Here is a 19,169-nt window from a genome sequence, read left to right as displayed (position 1 = left end):
CCAAAACCAAGGCAAAGGAAGTAGATTTCGCTCCTAGGAAGGAACAATGGAAGTCAATTTCATTCCTGGAGGGGAGCAAAGGAAGTCATCCTCAAATTCGCCCCTTAGCTAGATTTTATGAACTCATGTCTTAAGTTTTAGTTTCTGCACAAAAGGTCATCAAATCACCCTCAACAAATGCCTTGGAGATGACTTCGCTCTCATGAATGAGCAAAGGAAGGGAAGTTCGCCCCTAAAGGGGAACAAAGGAAGTACAATTCGCTCATGAAGAGGAGCAAAGGAAGTCAAGTTCAATCCGCCATCTTCCCTTCTTTCCTTTGTCAAAATCATGATGCATTTACTTATTTCAATGATGTCAAAGGCACTAGACTTGTTCATTGCCCTTAGATATGCAAAGGAAGTCCAAATCGCTCCAAGATGAGGGCAATGGAAGAGGATTTCGCTCCTGGGAAGGAGCAATGGAAGTGGAGCACACTTACCATTCTTGGCTTTTCTATCAATCTCTTCATCTATTCATCCTTTCAATTGGATTCATTGCACCCATTTCAGACCTCTAGAATGCAATGGGAGTCATGCAAGGGGTCACAATAGCAATGGAAGTCAAATTCGCTTCTAAGAAGGAGCAAAGGAAGTGAAATTCGCTCCTGAGAAGGAGCAATGGAAATTTTCTCATACTTAGTCAAATTTTGCATTAGGCTAGGCAAAAGATCAAACTCGTTGTTCTACCAAGACTTCACATTGCAATTTGTGATGATTAAGGGTATCTTGGACCCCCTAGATAGCAAGGGAAGGAAATCCGCTCCTATGAGGGAGCAATGGAAGTAGATTTCGCTCCTAGGACGGAGCAAAGGAAATTTTCATGTACTTTGTCAAATTTTGCCCTTTTTAACTTGCCTCTCAATGGAGTATGATAAGATTACCCGGATGACGAAGGAAACACTTGCATAGTTGATGAGACTTGATCCAAGGTATGCATCCATTAAACCTCCTTGCTTGTCATGCTCAAATCGACACCTGACTTGACACCCTACTCCATGGAAGAGCAAAGGAAATTTTCCTATACTTAGTCAAATTTTGTCCAACTGACCTTCCTTACCCACTATGCTCAAATTGACATCACTCGACCTCTTTCCAACCTAAGGAGGGAGAAATGATTGTACCATTGCCTAGCCACTTGAGAAAGTGCACTCCTTCAAATGAAATGCTAATAGCAAAAAAAAAACCATACTACTACCAACAGCTAAGCTAAGACAACTAACCTAGAAAGCGAAAAAGTGGGGGTCCCCATTTGCAATAGGGCAGTGTGTGAATACATCACAACAACAAATATTTTTAGTTTTGATATTTGTTTTGATGCAATGGTAACTTATGATTTTGTTTACATTTGACATTATTTATAATTTTATACTTATATTTGTTCGATGCATACTTAAGTATATGGTCAAAGTAGCTTCTATATGATTAGTTTATTGTGTCTTTAAAGTTTATTAATTAAATAGTGCATGAAACAAGTTTTAAATCCTTAGAAATTTCTATATTTCATGGTTTTTTCAATTTGCTGAGTCTTTGCCGAGTCTGGGTACCCAGTCCAAGTCTGAGTCAAATATCAGCTTGCTGAGTCCGAGATGAGTCCTTGTCTTGTAATTATGAGGTAGATAGGCATTTGTTGTTTTTGTTCATCTTGAGATAGCTAGTAGAGTGCTGCTTAATTAAATTTATTTGTTGATGTGCTGGAGTATGACATAACCACCTCAAATTCCAAATCAAGTAGAATTAGAGTGTTTCCTTCCTTGTGATTGGAAGGAAGCAGTTTTAGCATTGCTAACGGCCCTGTGTAGATTGCTCTTCACTGCTTTTGTAGTGTAGGTTTGTGGCTTGTAGAGGACAGACATGGGAAAACAAAGAACGAAGAAGTGTAGAGTTGAAAAGCTGGAAGGGGATAACCAGGTGCTGAATTCAAATGGAGAACCAGAGAAACTTCCTATTGGCCCCTTCGTGAGTCTTACAAAAAGAATTGCAAGAAAAGTAAGAGACATTAATTAAGTTGGAAGGCACTGGTGAAGGGATGGTGAGGAAAGGAACATCCGCCATGAATGATGCAAAAACCAATCGGAAGTAAGCATGGCTGAGACCTCATCAAATTCTTTTTCTACTTGTTGGAAACAGAGCAAGAGTATCAATAGGGAACCAAGGAACACCATTAAGGAGGAATTGTCCAAAGGGTTGGGTAATGTATTTGCTCTTATTGCAGAAAGAGTGGGCATAGTTAAGAGGTTTGTTGGGGTCTATATCCACAACTCAACAAGAAATGCAAGAGGGGAATGCTATGGTGGAAGCAAAGATCATTGGATGAAGAAGCCACAAGGATGGAGCAACCTGTAGAAGACCCTTATCTTCAATGCAAGAGGATAATGGTAAGAAAACCTTCCTTCACGTCTGGGTAGAAAGTTTCCATTGTTTGTAGTTGCTAGTAGCTAAAACCTCTATTTGTTGTGTTCTAAACTTTTGAGTTTTGGGACTGATTCCATTGTTGCAAGGGAAGTATGAGTTTGGAGGAGCTATAGGTCAAGTGCAAAATCTAGGTTTGAGCAATGTGCTAACAGTGAAAGGTCAACAAGTTTGTTACCTTTTTTTGGCTGCAAGACAGTTTGTTTACTGTTTGCACTCTTGAGAAAATGTAGAAAGGTTTTTTAATTTGGGTTTCAGTGGGACAACAGCATTTTGAGAGCATTTGGTACATGCTCATGGACCTAGATGTTTTTCTGGGGGGATTAGACGTTTTGCAAACTATGTAGATCCAAGGGGGTGGACAGCACGCATGGTGAGTGAAACACCGTATATGCTACTGATTTTGTGTCATTATGAATTGCCTTGTGCTTGTTTGGCATTTGGCATTTGACACTTTTACACTCGCTATCCATTGCATAAGTGATAAGACCCAAGCTGAGTAGACATTTTGGAGAGGTTTATTTCTTGCATCTTGTTGTAAAAACACTTATGTGGAAGGGTGAGTTTTTTTGTATTTAGTGTGTTGATGCAGATTTATTAAGATCCATGTGAAGGACAAATTGGAGTACCATGAGAGGTGGAAAGTAGTCATATAGTAATATGGCTGGTAAGCTTCCCTGGTTTGGGAAGTAGGATCCAAAATGGGATCAATTTATATTGGAAGAGCAAGGTCAGAGTTGCATGTGTCACCTATGATGGTGTGGCATGTGTTTTAGCACTGCAGGTGTTTTTGTACTGCAATTGTGACTTATAGCAGTGCCATATGTGTCAAATAATATTGGACCAGCTAGGTGAGGGCTTCAAGTGTCACTTGTCAGTGCTGCAAATGTTTTGGTACTGTAGGTGTTACAGCAGTGTTGGTTCAGCTCAAGGTGTGACCTACATCAGTGTGGTACTGGTAGGTATTCATAATGGCTGCAAGGTTGAATGTGTTGAATGGCTGTGAGACTACTTACAAGAGTGCTGCAAGTGTTCCAAGTGTCTTAGCAGCCTTTTTTGGCTGTACCTTTTTTATATGCCCAAAGAGCCTGTTGTGCCCAATGGGTGACATTTGGAGGGCACTTTTTGCAAAACATCATACCATTTGAAGCAGAAAATTGCATTTCATTTTGTTTGTACTTGTGATTGATTTTCTATATGCTTAGGCAAAGTATGTCAATTGGCATGATGACTAAATCTACAAAATAATGTGGATTAGGCTTTCATATGTTTCAAAATTTTATTTATTACCTTATCATGCTTGCCTTTTGATATACATATATCCGCAATGTTAAATTGTCCAGTATATGTAATGTCCCCTAATAGGAACCTCTTATATTCTGACCTAGAATCGCAATTTTATTGCATAGTAAATACAATAGAGGGACAGTATTGTCAACTAAAGCTTGGTCTGGAACCTGCACAACAGGTTAGTCAACATTTCCATTATGCTATGATAGATCATATATTCAACATTCATTATATATTGCCCAGTTTATATGAAGAATTCAACAACCCTTTCTCTCCCTACAACTGTCCCCATTATGGAGCTCAAGGAGAATCACACAAGGCGCCTCGAGTCTATCCCTCTTCAACAAGCCCAAGAGCACCAAGGACCTCGTCAACTCGGCCTCTTGGCCCACACTCGGGGGTTGGCGTACCTGTTGGAGCCTAGTGCTCTTGCTTCCTTGTATTCTCCCTCCATAATTGGATGGTGAGATTGAAAGGTATTACAAACTCCATCATATAATTTACTTAATCGTCATATGAACATTTAGTGATAGAAAGGCAATATTACACTGCCATACATATTGCAGTCTTGTTGGTGTGTTTTTTATGCATGCACAACTAAGAATAAAATACCCGGAGATATCCTATTCTCTCTTGATCAAAATCTTCTATGTGCTAAATAGATGGATTGTGTGATTACAAAGATGACTCCAAGGTTCGAGATTCATGTGGATAGTCTCAGTTGGTTTGTTGTGATATTCTGGTAATCTCAAGGGGGACTTACACAATTGTTCGAGGAGTGAATCAATCAAAGGATTTTGTTGATTACCAACACTTGTAACTTTCTCTCTCTTTTTTTAAATAATTTGCAATATGTTCTTTTCAATCCTATTTCTACTAAGACTTAGAGAAAAAAAAAAGGCAAAAGGGAGGGTTTAGGAAGATAATTCTAACCCTAGGCTAATCCTATGAACTCGGGAGACAAAAAATACCAAAAGTGGGATTCAAAACGAATTTTTGTTTTGCCAAATTCAACAAATACAAGTTCTATCTTCTAAGGAATTCAAAAGATTTTCATATCACTGATATTCACCAACATTTTGAACAATGAATATAGCAATAGAAGTTAAGTTTTCATTTATTGGTTTAGGCTAACTTTGCACAATAATTGAAAATCATCTAATTATCAAAAGTATGAACACATCCATTCCATATTAAGCAATTCTATCAAATCCTTCATTCAATCTATCAACTTGAAAATGAAATCTATTCTATTGAGAGCCAAGAAACCATGCTAACTTGCAAAAGTAGACAAAATTCACCAACAATTGAACAATGAATTATGCCTTAGCACTTAAGAAGTATCACTACAACAATTTCTGAGAAATCTCTCCCTTTACAAATGAGAGGAGGGTTTATATAGGCACCCCATTACAAAGCAATGACCCAGATTGATGCAAGATGAACGACCAAGATTAACAGATAAACCTAATTAGGGCAAACTAGCATAGTTATCTTAAATGGACCAATGAGAAAATTACAATACTTTGGATAACCAATGAGAAAATAGAAGCCATTTAATATTTTCCACTTGGTGAGTTTGGTTTATTGCACCTAGACATGTTTGACTTGGAACCCTTGGATTGGTCGATTGATAATTGGGATGCCACCTCAGCTTGTCTCGTAGATTTGATTCCCCATCATGAAGAAGTGTTGATACCTTACTCTTGGATTTTCGAAGGAAATTCAAATTGATTAGAACATTTTCTTCATTCTCATTGTGCCTTGAATGTATCACCCCTTGGTGACAAGTTTTTTCCTTTCAATTTTGGATTTTCAAAAGAAATCCAAGGTTGATGTAGAGTCTTTCATCCTTGGATGACTCAATCTTTTTGAATGTCTTGATGGAGTGCAAGTCCTTTGTTCCTTTCATCCTTGGATTCCACCTCGAAGCGTGAATATTGTCCTTCCATGTGTTGTGGAATCGTCTTTCCAACCGGTTCGCTTGTTTCATCTTCCCCTTTCTGGAAATCCCTTCCCAAGCTGACATCTACTACCTGAAAATCATGAAAAATTTCTAAGTTAAAAACAATAAGGGGGTTTGATGTTAACTTTGAGGGAATTATGAAGTATATTTCTGATCTACTTATGAATTTCCTGAAATCAGAATGAAAACCAGATGCAGTCAAATCTGATAAAAAATAAAATCAGGCTTATCGAAATTAGAATCAGAAATCAGACTTAAGAAAAAATTGGAAATTGCGAAATTGAGTCTGATTTTGTAATTTTCTTCCTTTAAAATTGTAAAAAGCACAAAAAGCAACACTATTCCTTTCCTTGCAGAATTTGAGGTGGGCAATCATATGCAAGTCTGAGAATCAGAATTTTTAGACTGAAAGAAGGAAGTCTTGAAGTGCAATTTGAACTTGAAACTCTGAAAATCTGCCTTAGAAATTTTATAAACCTGAAAATATTGAAGGAATTATTAAAAAGAGTTGCTTCCAACTTGGCCTGATTTTCTTTTGCACCCGAAATTCACTCTGAAAATCTACCTTGCAACTTGAAAGGGATTCTTCTAAGAGCTTGAATTCTCAAGTATGAGAGGCAACTTGTGAATAATGAATTGCCAAGGCAATGTTTATAGAGAGTTCGAACTTGCCTTGCTCTGTTTTTTTGTGTTTTAATGAGTTTTGCTTGGAATGAATTTAGGCATGCTTTAGACCTCACATTGAACTCCTCCTTTTGTTTTTTTGTTTTTGTGTTTTAAAACTCAATGGCAACTCTTCTTTGCTTTATTCTAGAAGCTTCTTCTCCTTTATTTTTTTTTTGAATCCAATTACTCTTCGAAGTCATGGCGAATTCTTTCTTGATTGGCTTTTTGCTTTAATTCCCAACATTTCGTCGAATTTTCAAACTCTCTTTCCTCTATGGCTTAGGCGAATTCTCTTGTGCTTTAACGCATTTTTGCTTTAATCCATTTTTGCTTTAATCCATTTACATCCACTACTTGGGCGACTTTTTGCTCTTGCCATTGACTTTTCTCTTTCCTTGTTTTAATCCACCCCAAATTTCACACTCTTTCCTTTTGGCGAACTTCTTGCTTTAATTGTTTTTTTCTTTCTTTTCCAAAATTTTCCCTTTCACCAAGGGCGGACTTCATCATGGCTTGTGGAATCTTCATACCAAGGGGGGGCGGACTTTGCATGTAGTTTGGGAATTTTCAATCTAGGTAGGGCGGATTTGATATGTGGTTTAGGAATTTTCTCATGTGAACTTCATCTCAACACTCCAACACTTAGCTCTATTTTTTGACTTTTCCCTTCAAAAGTGCCAACACTTAACCATTTCTTGACCCATTCCTTGGTTGGACTTCATGGTGGATCGGAAATTTTCACACCAAGGTGGCGAACTTCATGTTGTTTTTGGAAACTTTATTATATTTTTCAAGGGCAGACTTCGATATGGCATGAGGAATTCTTTCCATGTCTTAACACAACCAAAATTTTGACCCTTTCCTTCATAATGCCAACACTTAACCTCTTTCTTCTCCCACTCCTTGGGTGGACTTCACACTTGATTAGGAATTGATTCCACACATGGTAGGACGGACTTTGCTTGAGACAAGAAACTCTTTCTCACACCTTGGACGAACTTCAACTTCGCCCAAGGCACTTTTCCATGTCCCAAGGCGGACTTCATCATTGATTGGGAATTTTTACTATGGACAGTAATCTCGGTGATTTGAGCAATCTTGAGTCCAGACTTAGCCATTTCTTCATGATCTTCAACTTAGCTTTTTAGGAATTATCCTCTAGATTTGAAAGCTATTTCATACTTGATTCGTTCTGGATGCACTCTCTTGACTTAACATTTCTCCTAAGATGATGACCACCTTGATCTTGGGAAAAGCAAAAGGCAACTATTTTTTAGAAAAAAGCAAAAAGCAGACCGAATAAGCAGGTTCCCGGATTGGCCCCAAAATGCCAAAAACAAAACTTTCTAAATTTAGAAAAAAACAGAAAGCAAAGTTTCCTAAAAATAGGAAGTCAGAATTAACCCCGAGAAATTGCGATTTTACTCCTTTGACCTTTTTGACCACATTCGTGACATCAGAACATCCATGTGACCACTTCTTCACTCTACTGACTTCGGTGACTCTTTCAAATTTTGAAATTGACTCATTTGTAGAGACGAGAAATCGGAGACAAAATGCTAAGAGGCCAAAACCCTAACCCAAAAAGAAAAAAGAGGGGATCCCCATTTGCAATGGGGCGATGTGTGAAAATGTCACAACAAGTCTATATTAATATTACTATTAAATTCTGCATAAGAACATTATCAGGCGTCATATATTAAGCACATCCCCATGCATTCCACCAAGAACAAATATGTTACTGCCTGTAACTTAATAACAGTTCTGATCTGATCTGATTGATGCTGATTTCAATGGATGTTTATGATTCCTTTCCTTTACATCTCTTAATGTGAGGGAGAGGTCACACCTCTTCATCATGTATGCCCTTTGGCAGGAGACACATCCCTTAGAATACTAGGGGCCCTCCCACCCGAACTCCTATATCCACCCACCCTCCCCAGACCCTACTATTCTAAGGGGGTGGGAGGGAACTATATGCAACTGGGGAATCTGCTACTCGGTAAAATGCAACCACAGGTGCCTCTACCTCTTCTTTTGGACCTTCCAAGCATCGGAACTGTGCCCCTACCCTAACTAGGAGGCAACAACATCTACCGTAACCGGCTAACTCAATTGGAAGGACTACCGTAACCGGCTAACTCCCTTCCCGCATAATAGATTGATGCTCAAATAGATGGGAAACCGAGTGAGGGTGAAGAAGTTAGTTGTTAGTTAGCCTATCTTACTCCTCCCCTCTGCTGTCCGGACCTGCCAACGGTAATGGTTGTTAACTCATTACTGGAGCTACTCTTGTCTCCCATCCTAGCCCATGCACCCCCGGTTCAGGATGGAGAAGAATGGGTGGGCGGTCGATCCTCGTCTAAGGCATGTAGGTCGAGTCGTAAAAGGTTACTTCAGAATAAATACTTCAATTCCTATGGGGACACTAGGGGAGTGGGAGAGTGCCTTTCGGTTCCTATCCTGCTTTACCTACTTAACCACGGTAATAAGGAACTAGCCGGTTGACTCAACTATATCGAGTTCAACAACTATAATAAGGAGGGCGAAGCCCACCCAGGAAGACTGGCTTCTATATTCCTTTATCGAGTTAAGGAAGGGAGTTCAACCGGTGGCTACCCTTTACACCCCCGATGTGGTAATTCTAATTGACCATCCTTACGACTAGCAGTAGAACATTACCCTTCCTAATTCAGGGGTTCCCTCTAGCCTTCCTACAGGGGTTCCCTTTCCCTACCTGTCCTTGCTAACTAGAACAAATAGAAGGTGTTTGGGTGAAAACAAATAGCTGTAAGTGGAAGGCCCATCGGTACTCGTTGAGTTCCATCCATTTTATTAGCTCCTCGTTAACTGACTAGTTGTTGGCAATTCAGTATGGTTTTGAGTTCGAGGGACCTAACTAATTTTAGCTGGGCTTAACTCCCTCCCTAACTAAAGGGCCCTGCTCATCAGGATTAGAAACCTGACTCCACCAGTTAGGCACTATCATGAGCTACCACACCGGGGGTGCGTGCAGGATGGAATGAGGAAACTTATTAGTATGCTCCATCTGGGGAATCATCGCCTCTTTTCAACTACCGGCCAGCCCCAGGCAAGAATCCAAATTAGTTTATTAGTTCCTTTCTCGACGAGTTGATCTTTCAGTTTACCTACGTAGCAACTACTGCAAGTACAGATTAACGACAGTATAGGCAAGTTACATAATATTTTTTAGTGATAAATTGCAGATTGACGTTGATTGGTTGTCAGTTTTTGGGCATGTGAAACCCTATATGATTCATGGATTAATGGAACAATTTCCGTACTACATCTACAACTTTTATGATGTATATCTCCAACTCCCACTCATTCCCATAAGTTTTTAGCCATATTTCTTGATCATTAATAAAACAGTTTTATGTTTCATAAAATATGAAATTATTTAAATATATTTTTTTTATAAAATTGATATATATATATATTTATTTAATGATTAAATTGTCAATGACAAGAATTATACTTTGATAAAATGAGTTCTCTTCTCCTTTTTATACCTCATATTTAAGGGAGTCACAACTTAACATTTTATGCCTTTTGACCATTCATTAACTTTAATCAAATTTAATTATATTTTAATTTAATTTTTTAATTTTTAATCTTTTGTATTTTAATTTTATTATTAATATTTGTTATTTTTTATATTTCAAAGTGGGGACATTACATTATACGATCCATGTTGATGTTTGTAGCTAGTTTGGATTCCTTCTAGCCGACCTAGCACTTGTGGGTGACTAATTGGCCTATCAGACTTAGTCACATTAAATGTGCAAAATTAAATATAACTTGTAATTTGGTCTGGCCCTATAATGGGCAGTGTAACTTGTGGATAGGGCTAACCCTATATTGAACATTGTAACTTGTAAATGCAATGGGCTGACCCTATATTGGGCGCCAAGTTTAGGTCATCATATTATTATTAATTAATTATCCTTGTGAGCCAACCTAGGATGAATTAGGTGGCTAAGATCGCATATATATACAAGGTTCATTCATACATCATTACAAACAATTGAAGCATTCAGCGAACTATTTCTTTCAGCAGAGCATAATCAGATCAGCGAATGATATCTCCTCATCAGCGAATCATAACATGATCAGCGAATTACCTCCTAGGGCAGCAAATCACCTCATTGAGCAGCGAATTCCACATTCAGCACTGTTAATTCATTCACAGCATATTGAAGACGTATTCCAGCATGTGCGAATCAGTTTGAGGATTGGTTGATGATTTATTACAACTCAGATTCATGAACAACAGTTCATATTGCTTCAAGAGCTGAAGCAAACTTAAAAAGTCATACTTATTCTGATCTAATATAATGTGAGATTGTTTGCTGGGTTTTTCACCTTTAGGAGGAAGGTTTTCCCAGGGTATTCTTGTGTTCTCTGTGTTCATTCTTTTCATTTGTTTAATTGCTATCTTTCTGATCTAAAGCTAACATGGTATTAGAGCCAGGGTTTGTAAAGATCGTAATCAAATTTGAAAGCAATTGGTGACTAGTGTCTTTTGGATGCATCTACTATGCATCGCCTATCGCATTTTTTTCCTCAGGTCCTAGGTTGTTAGTATATCGGCAAACCGTGGAACACATTTTCATTTACCGAGACTTATATTGGGTGTGGCTTCCAACTCTTGGGGGTAAAGGATTATCCTGTAATGTTTGGTGATTCAATTATTTCCTTATTGGGCCTATGTGTTATCGCATCAATATGAATAATTTGAGAGTGGGAAATAGAAGCTTTGTTCAGAATAATACAGATAAAGTATCAATGTTGTGAGTTTTATTTTGGTTGTCTTGAGTTTGGCTTGTTCATATACAAAGGTTGCAGGCTATGCTGGTGTGGCTATTTTCTCCTAGCATGAACTGGTAGTGGCTAACTCTGGGAGATACGAATTGCTGGTGTGGTTTGTACATTTTGTGCGGTTGGTGACACTTTTTTTTGGATCTTGTTATAGGCGTTTGTGATTGCTATCAGGATTGATAGAAGGGAGGATTGAATAATTGATAGAGGCTTTGTCTGTCCTGCAACACACTTGGAACTCTAATCTGTGGCTCATTTCTCTTATCGGTTATGGCTGTTTAAGTGATATACTGTTACATTGGTGGGGAGGCATTGCAGGAGATGCACCAAGAGATACCTATTAAAACTGGGCGGGAGATATTGCTAGAGCGAATAGTTGAAAGGAAGGTATTGTACCAGCGGGGAGTTTCATTTGGTGAAGTTTGATGTCAAATATCCTTATGGATGCCTAGCTCTTTCCAACACTGGCATTCATATTGCTGTACCTTTCATCATTTTATACACTGTACACCTCCGAGGTACTGCAGCAAGGTTAGAATTTTAGTAGCAATTGAGCATAATCAATAGGCAAGAGGCGTGGAAGGTCTTCCTCTGTACCACGATCTCTGTGTGTATGCACAGGTGGCACTCGTGTCTGCGCCTTAGGCACCACGACTCTCACTCCCTGCAGCACCAAGCAGGGTTAACAACTGTAGATCTAGCACAATGGTGTACCATCAAGAGATAAGTAGTTCATGAATTTCATATGTAGTGGTAATTCATGCATGTTATTTGTGAAACAACATTGTTGGTAGATGTCCGCATATGTCAAGCTGCATTTTAATGTCTTGTTTTTCAATTTCTTCAACTTACTATGAGAAACTTGCCTCATACATGCAGGTAATCTTTAGAATCACAACATAAGCAATTAAATATGCCAGAGTTCTATAAGTATGTCAAGGTATGGTTGGAGATATTTTCCGTGCTTTGGATGAATAAGTTCTTCCTTATTGTGATGATATTATGACACAACTTCTGAAGGACCTGTCATTCATGTTTTGGAGATATTGCTCTGGCTATTAATGCTCATTTAGGCGGTCTTTCAAGATAAAGAGATTGCATTCAAGGGAGAAAGAACCTAATGCTTGCAGTCATAGGACTGAGTTGATGACTCAAAGCATTTCTCAGATTGTCTCTGCGATTTGTACCTTCAAGGAAGGAGGAAATAACATTTTAGCTTCAGAGGGAGCTTGACATTTCAGCTTCGGAGGGAGCTTGGCATTTAAGCTTCAGAGGGAGCTTGACATATTTGGACGCGGAGGTCAGAAGGTTGATATCAAGTTCAGAGGGAGCCACATCGTCTTGAAGATTTGGTTAATGGATTCTTCTTTGCGAGAGAAGTTTGAGGTGCAAGCCCTTGTTAGTGCATTCTTCTCCGTGAGAGAAGTTTTAGGTGCAAGCCCTTGTTAGTGCATTCTTCTTCGCGAGAAGTTTGAGGTGAAAGCCCTTGTTCCACCCTCTGCGAGTAGGTATGGTGGATCCACCCTTTGGGAGTACCCATGGTGGATGTCATGTGAGAGACTCCATGACTTAGCACTTGTGCTTATTCACCCTCTGGGAGTAGCCATGGTGAGCGTCATGATGAGATGACGACATCACGTTGAGGATTCCATGATGGGCACTTGTGTTTATTTGTTTTCCATCCATGCGAGTAGCCATGATGGTCTTACCCTCTGGGAGTAGCCATGGTGGATGTCACTATGTGACTCAGATATTGAGAAGGACTCCTCCCTAGCTAAGAGGGAGTGTTGATGTTTGTAGCTAGATCGGATTCCTTCTAGGGCCGACCTAGCACTTGTGGGTGACTAATTGGCCTATCGGCCTTAGTCACATTAAATGTGCAAAATTAAATATAACTTGTAATTTGGTCTGGCCCTATAATGGGCGATGTAACTTGTGGATAGGGCTAACCCTATATTGAACATTGTAACTTGTAAATGCAATGGGGCTGACCCCATATTGGGCGCCAAGTTTAGGTCATCATATTATTATTAATTGATTATCCTTGTGAGCCGACCTAGGATGAATTAGGTGGCTAAGATCGCATATATATACAAGGTTCATTCATACATCATTACAAACAATTGAAGAATTCAGCAAACTATTTCTTTCAGCAGAGCATAATCAGATCAGCGAATGATATCTCCTCATCAGCGAATCATAACATGATCAGCGATTTACCTCCTAGGGCAGTGAATCACCTCATTGAGCAGCGAATTCCACATTCAGCACGGCGAATTCATTCACAGCATATTGAAGACATATTCCAGCATGTGCGAATTAGTTTGAGGATTGGTTGATGTCCTATTACAACTCAGATTCATGAACAACAGTTCATATTGCTTCAAGAGTTGAAGCAAACTTGTAAAGTCATACTTATTCTGATCTAATATAATCTGAGATTGTTTGCTGGGTTTTTCACCTTCAGGAGGAAGGTTTTTCCCAGGGTATTCTTGTGTTCTCTGTGTTCATTCTTTTCATTTGTTTAATTTCTATCTTTCTGATCTTAAGTTAACAATCCCTCCCTATTTTGTCAAAGGTATGTGAGAGACTAATGCTATGGAAGAGCAATTGTGTCAACATACCAAACCTCTTGATATACCAAACCTTTTGATATACTGCACCTTTCATAAACCCAAAAGTACGTGGAAGAGTGATGGCATGTGAAACTAGAGTGGCACGAGAGAGTAGAGTGGCACTGGAAACAATTGTATGTGAAAGGTTTTGGGTCTATCTGAGGCCTATGTATTGGAGCAGTAGCACCCTTTATTTCACTAGACCCTTTTTGAGGAATCTAGCTTAGTCAATAATGACAAATCATTAGAAGAAAGAAAGAAGAGAAATAATTGTAGGGAAAAGTATCCGGAGTCTCCTTATTACTCCAATCTTCATTGTCCTCAAATTTACTTATGGGGCACCACTTCCTAGAGTACGAGAGGGTCATCTTGTTAAATGTTGTGTTTGGTGCACTATAGAAGGGCTTAAGAACCAAACTTTTGCTGCTATGTATATCAGATTTTGTGCAAAGCTTTTAGCAATATACAACAAAAATAAACAGTGTTACACAATGCTAAATATCAGGTCTTTCGGGTTTGGACTTGGGAAAAGGGCTTGTATGCTAACCTGAAAAACCTAATCCTATTTCAGGGTTCAGGGTTTAGGGTTAGGCTATACTTAAATAACAGAAGACCCTTACCCCAAGCCTAAACAATGAAAAAATTCTGCAAAATATTTAAGTTTAGGTTGGGGCATGCTTGCTTAGAAAACCCTAACACCAACCCTAAAACCTGAAAACATGCCCTAACTGTAACCCTCAACCTTGAAAACGATTTCAGTGAAAAAGGTTTGGGTTAAGGCACATTTGGTAACAAAAAACCCCTAACCCTAACCCCAAATCCTGTAAAAATGGGTTAAGGGAAGGCTTACTAGAAATAATATTTGGCCTAACCTCAACACTAATGCTGATTTTTCTCACAGTTTGGGATCACGGTTAGAGTTTTGCTTACAAAAGTTACAAAACCCTAAACCTAACCCCAAAGCCTGGAAAACCAGTTTTTAACATTAGGATAAGGCTGTAATCCTAGTGTAGCTGCAAATGTTTATAAAATAAAATGAGGTGAATTTAAGAAAAAAAATGGGATATGTGAAGGCTTCTAATCAGTTGGTTGATTTGAAGTAGATGCAAATTTGATGTTGATGAGTTTGCCTAGATGTTTATTAGATTTTCAGAGTGTTTTCAGGTGAACATTTTAGATTTTTGGAGCATTTATTGCACAAGAGGTTTTTGTGGTTTGAAATGTTTTTGCAGTATACACCAATAAAATCCCACGAGAAGCATAAAACTGTGGTTTCTGGTATTGTAGTGAGTTTATCATGATAAAATCTTGAAAAAGGCAGTTTTCTGGGCATTTTTTTTATGAATTAAACTATGCTTTTTGGCTGCAAATTGCATTATTAAAAATGTGTTTCACATTTTTATGACCATGGTATTACTATGACTGAATTCTTTGAAGGCAATTATGATGAAATTTACAAATTGGAGAATGCATGTTTGCAGGTTTAGCGGTGTGAGTATTTGACTTGATTTCATTTATTTATATGCAGGTGTCCATTTCAAGCCTGTAAGAGTTGCTGTGTGAAAGCAAGAAATCCATGTCATATACATGGTATGATTTTTTCATTATCATTGAATTTTAGTTGGTTAATTTGAATAGCTTTTGTACCATAGCTTCAGTAATGATCAAATGCAGCTCTCAAAGGATTGCAAAGTAGACAAATCAAAACCAACCTTTCCAACTTAAATGAATAATGAAATTCATCATTTCTTGTTGATTATGTCATACTCTGTCATTGTGCATTTTTGAAAGTGTTGAAAGTTTAAGTTCCTTTTACATTATGGCCTAGGTGATATTTCAAATGGAAGCAAGAAGTGAAAGAAACGCCATCTTTCGTTTTGTAGATAAATTTCAAGAATATATTTGCTTGTTTATTATAATAATGTGATCCTTCTAGCAAATGATTTTTGAAAATGTATAACAAATTATAATAATTGTGGAAGGCATATAATATTTGAAGAGGATGCGTTCATCCACAAAAACTAATAAAAGAAAAAATGCCGTAGCTTACAATATATTGGCAAGACACTTTCAATAGGTATCTACAAAATTACCATTTTTCTCAGAAATGATATCCATCCAGGTCTGGTATGTACCCAGTTTGAGTCCTGGTCTGTGTCCCCTGTAGGCTCTCATGGGGTTCCTCCTCTCAGCCATACCCCCCACATGACTACTCTGCATCCTGTGGATCTCCTCAGGGTCATGTTGTGATGTTTTCACACATCGCTCCATTGCAAATGGGGACCCCACTTTTTTGCTAGCTGGCTTAGTGTTTTTGCTTTGTTTTAGTTAGCTTGATGGTAGTTGAGGAGTTTCTTATCCTAGAGGAGACATAAGGGTTTGATTTCTGATGTTGATTGAGGATTGAAATTGCAAAATAAGTCTTGTGTAGATGCCAAAATTCAACGGAATTGCAAGCATCAAATCAATTAAAACTTGAATTTGCATTTCTTGCAAAATTGTTTTCAAATGTTGTCAAAAAGTTGTTAAAATGCAAAAAGTTGTCAAGATTGTGTGGTGTTGTCAAGTATGAGGAAAGTTGTGAAAATGGTTAGTGCAAGGATGAAGTAAGGGCCCTAAGTCAAGATATTCTTGTCCATCGCATGAGCAAGATGAATGCCCGCCATTGAGGTGTGATGTTTATGCACAACAAGGGTGAATTTCTGACCTTGTCAATGCATGAGACATGTTAATTTCCAACCTTACTCTCTTTGTTTATGCAGGTTCTATGAGAACTTCCACCTTGCATCTCTTTGTTTATGCACACACAACATGAATCACCGCCTCCTTATACATGAGCACTTGGCATTTCCACCATGCATTGCATAATGACTCCTAGTTTCCACCTTGCATAAGCCTTTTATTGCACATCCCCTAATTTCTGCCATGCATTGATTACATGAAAAGTCCACCTTTGACTAATGCATGAGCATAAGGAATCTACGCCTTGTTCAGTACATGCACAATGGCAATCTCCGCCTTGTTCAATGCATGGCCTATGTGAATATCCGACCTTCAACTTATGCATGCATAATGCTAATTCCTGCTCTTTAATCTTCTCTCAATGCACAAACAATGTGATTTCTGCCCCTTCAATTCATGCATCGGGTGAATCTTCACCTTGGTTTATGCATGACATCTTCAAATCTTTGCCCATCAATACATGTGCATGACAAAAGTCCGCCTTGAAAATTTTATGCATGTATCATGTGAAATCCCACCTTGAAATGTAGACCTTAACTAGGGCAGAATTTGTAGGTCAAGGGAAATCAGACCTACAAATCAGAGAATCAGACATAAAATTAGAATCAGACCTAAAATCAGAATCAAATCCTAAAGTGCAGATCTGAATTCGTAAGGCAGAGAAGAGAGCTAAATTAATTCAAGTGTGGATTGCGTTGTGAGGTTTGAGTACTTAACTCATTTATTTGTGCTGATGCAAGGTAAAATGTATCCTCAAGCAGGGCCTAACCATCCTTATTACAAGGAAAAACAATTAAATTAATGAAACGTGTAAGGTAAAGTGCATAACATGATGGCCGACCTAGATAGGGCCTCTTTGAAGCGTGTAAAATGAGAAACAAGAGGAGGTCGACCTGAACATAAAGGTAAGAAGGCTGACTTTATGTTTAAGGCTTCACAAAACACGTGAGATAGGGAGAATATTAAAGAAAATGAGGTGAAGGCCGACCCCTCCATGGAAGTAATCAGCCTCCTATAAATATGAAGTGACAAACAATCATTTTTCATTCAATCAAGTTTAATTCAAACAATTTTAAGCGGTAGAGCAGACTGCAAATGCAAGTTACAACTGTAAAAGAAGAGTCCAAACAATTATTTCACAATGTGATGCAAATACCAGCTTATAGAAGCGAATGTAAAGCAAGGCAATCTGATTTTTTTCTGGTCCATATTGGATGAACCCTCCTAATTTCCGCAAGCTCAATACATGAGGTCATGAAAATCCCGATTTGCATTGCAGGAGTTCATCAAAATTTCAACCTACCTTACATAACTTGCTTAAAAGTCTGATCTGGTTGCAAATGAAAGTTGTTCAAAACGTGTGGGGAGAATGGTAAAATGTGAGAGTTTAAAGCATGCAAGGCAACTGACATGAAAGTGAAGTGGTGAAATATGTGGATCCTAAGGCTGGCCGACCTTAAAGAAACATTGCAATGCACCTGCTTTTGAGAAGAAGTAAAACCACATGGAGGAAGTGAAGGATTGATTTCAATGCATAAGCATTAGCAAATTCCACCCATCCATACATAAGCACTATCAAAACCCGTTTTTGTGCATAAAGGGGTGAAATTCTGAATTTATACATGCCAAGGGTGAAAACCCGATTTAATACATGACATAGGCTGATCTTTGATTTTATGCATAACATGTCATGATTCCCGATTTTATACATAGGCATGGGATACTTCCAATATCATACATGATTCCTTAGAAATCCCGAAATGCACAAAATGGTGAAGAGATGACAATCCTGATTGGGATTATAATATGAGGTGTTTAAGACTTGAAATAGGGTGTAAAAGCTTTCTTTGATTATCATGATCTTACTTAAATTATCAATTTTCTTGCAATTTGCTTAATTAAGATTTATTTATGATCACGATTTACTATATTTCTTTTCCTTTCGGGTGATACTCAAAAGGATGGGGAGAGAGGGTATCGAGCTAGGAAGATGACAGTGAAGATGGAGGAAGGGCTACTCCAAGAAGGACTTCACTACTCTGGCATTACAAACTCAACAACAAGAATGCTTAGGACAAAGGATGACTCTACATCCTGATGAAGGATTTATCATCATGACTCAATGGATGAAAGGAATCTACAATGCAATGAAGAAGTTAAGATCCACATGCACAAGTAATGGTAGATGGTGAATGAAAGATGAAGAAGGCAACAATGCGAATGCAAGTTCAAGAGCTAAGATATGAAAGTAATCTTAACATTGTAAATGGAAGATGCTATAAAAATCTTGAATTTCCTTCCGAAATCCAAGAGCAAGGTTAGTACAACTAGGAAGTAATCTTGATCAAGGACATCATGCACAAGTAACAAATGCGGATGGAGGATACACTTGCAATGATCACACATGAAGATCAAGAGTTGACATCATGAAGAATGGAGATGTGAAGATGAGACTTGATCAGCAAGATGATGTAATTTGGGAATATGACCCATCACATTTGTCAAAGGACTGGATAATGTTGAGTATCAAGAGATATTGCTTGCAATGAAGTATGAAAGTCTACAAGGCATGCAAGTAGCTGAGGTGGCGACAAATCATA

General features: G+C 38.3%; 1 protein-coding gene across 1 annotated transcript in view; it reads left to right on the top strand.

Moving 5' to 3' along the window:
- Positions 1-19,169, top strand: part of LOC131048847 (uncharacterized) — a 77,114-nt gene that overhangs the window by 23,558 nt on the left and 34,387 nt on the right. The window contains exon 2 of the mRNA XM_057982925.2: positions 15,356-15,417. Within this exon, the coding sequence (XP_057838908.2) occupies positions 15,356-15,417 (62 nt within the window). The remainder of the gene's footprint in view (positions 1-15,355; positions 15,418-19,169) is intronic.

The sequence above is a fragment of the Cryptomeria japonica genome, chromosome 7, assembly GCF_030272615.1.
Source record: "Cryptomeria japonica chromosome 7, Sugi_1.0, whole genome shotgun sequence".
Lineage (NCBI taxonomy): Eukaryota > Viridiplantae > Streptophyta > Pinopsida > Cupressales > Cupressaceae > Cryptomeria > Cryptomeria japonica.
The sequence above is the reverse complement of the archived record's forward strand: the minus strand, read 5'-3'. Positions and strand labels throughout refer to the sequence as shown.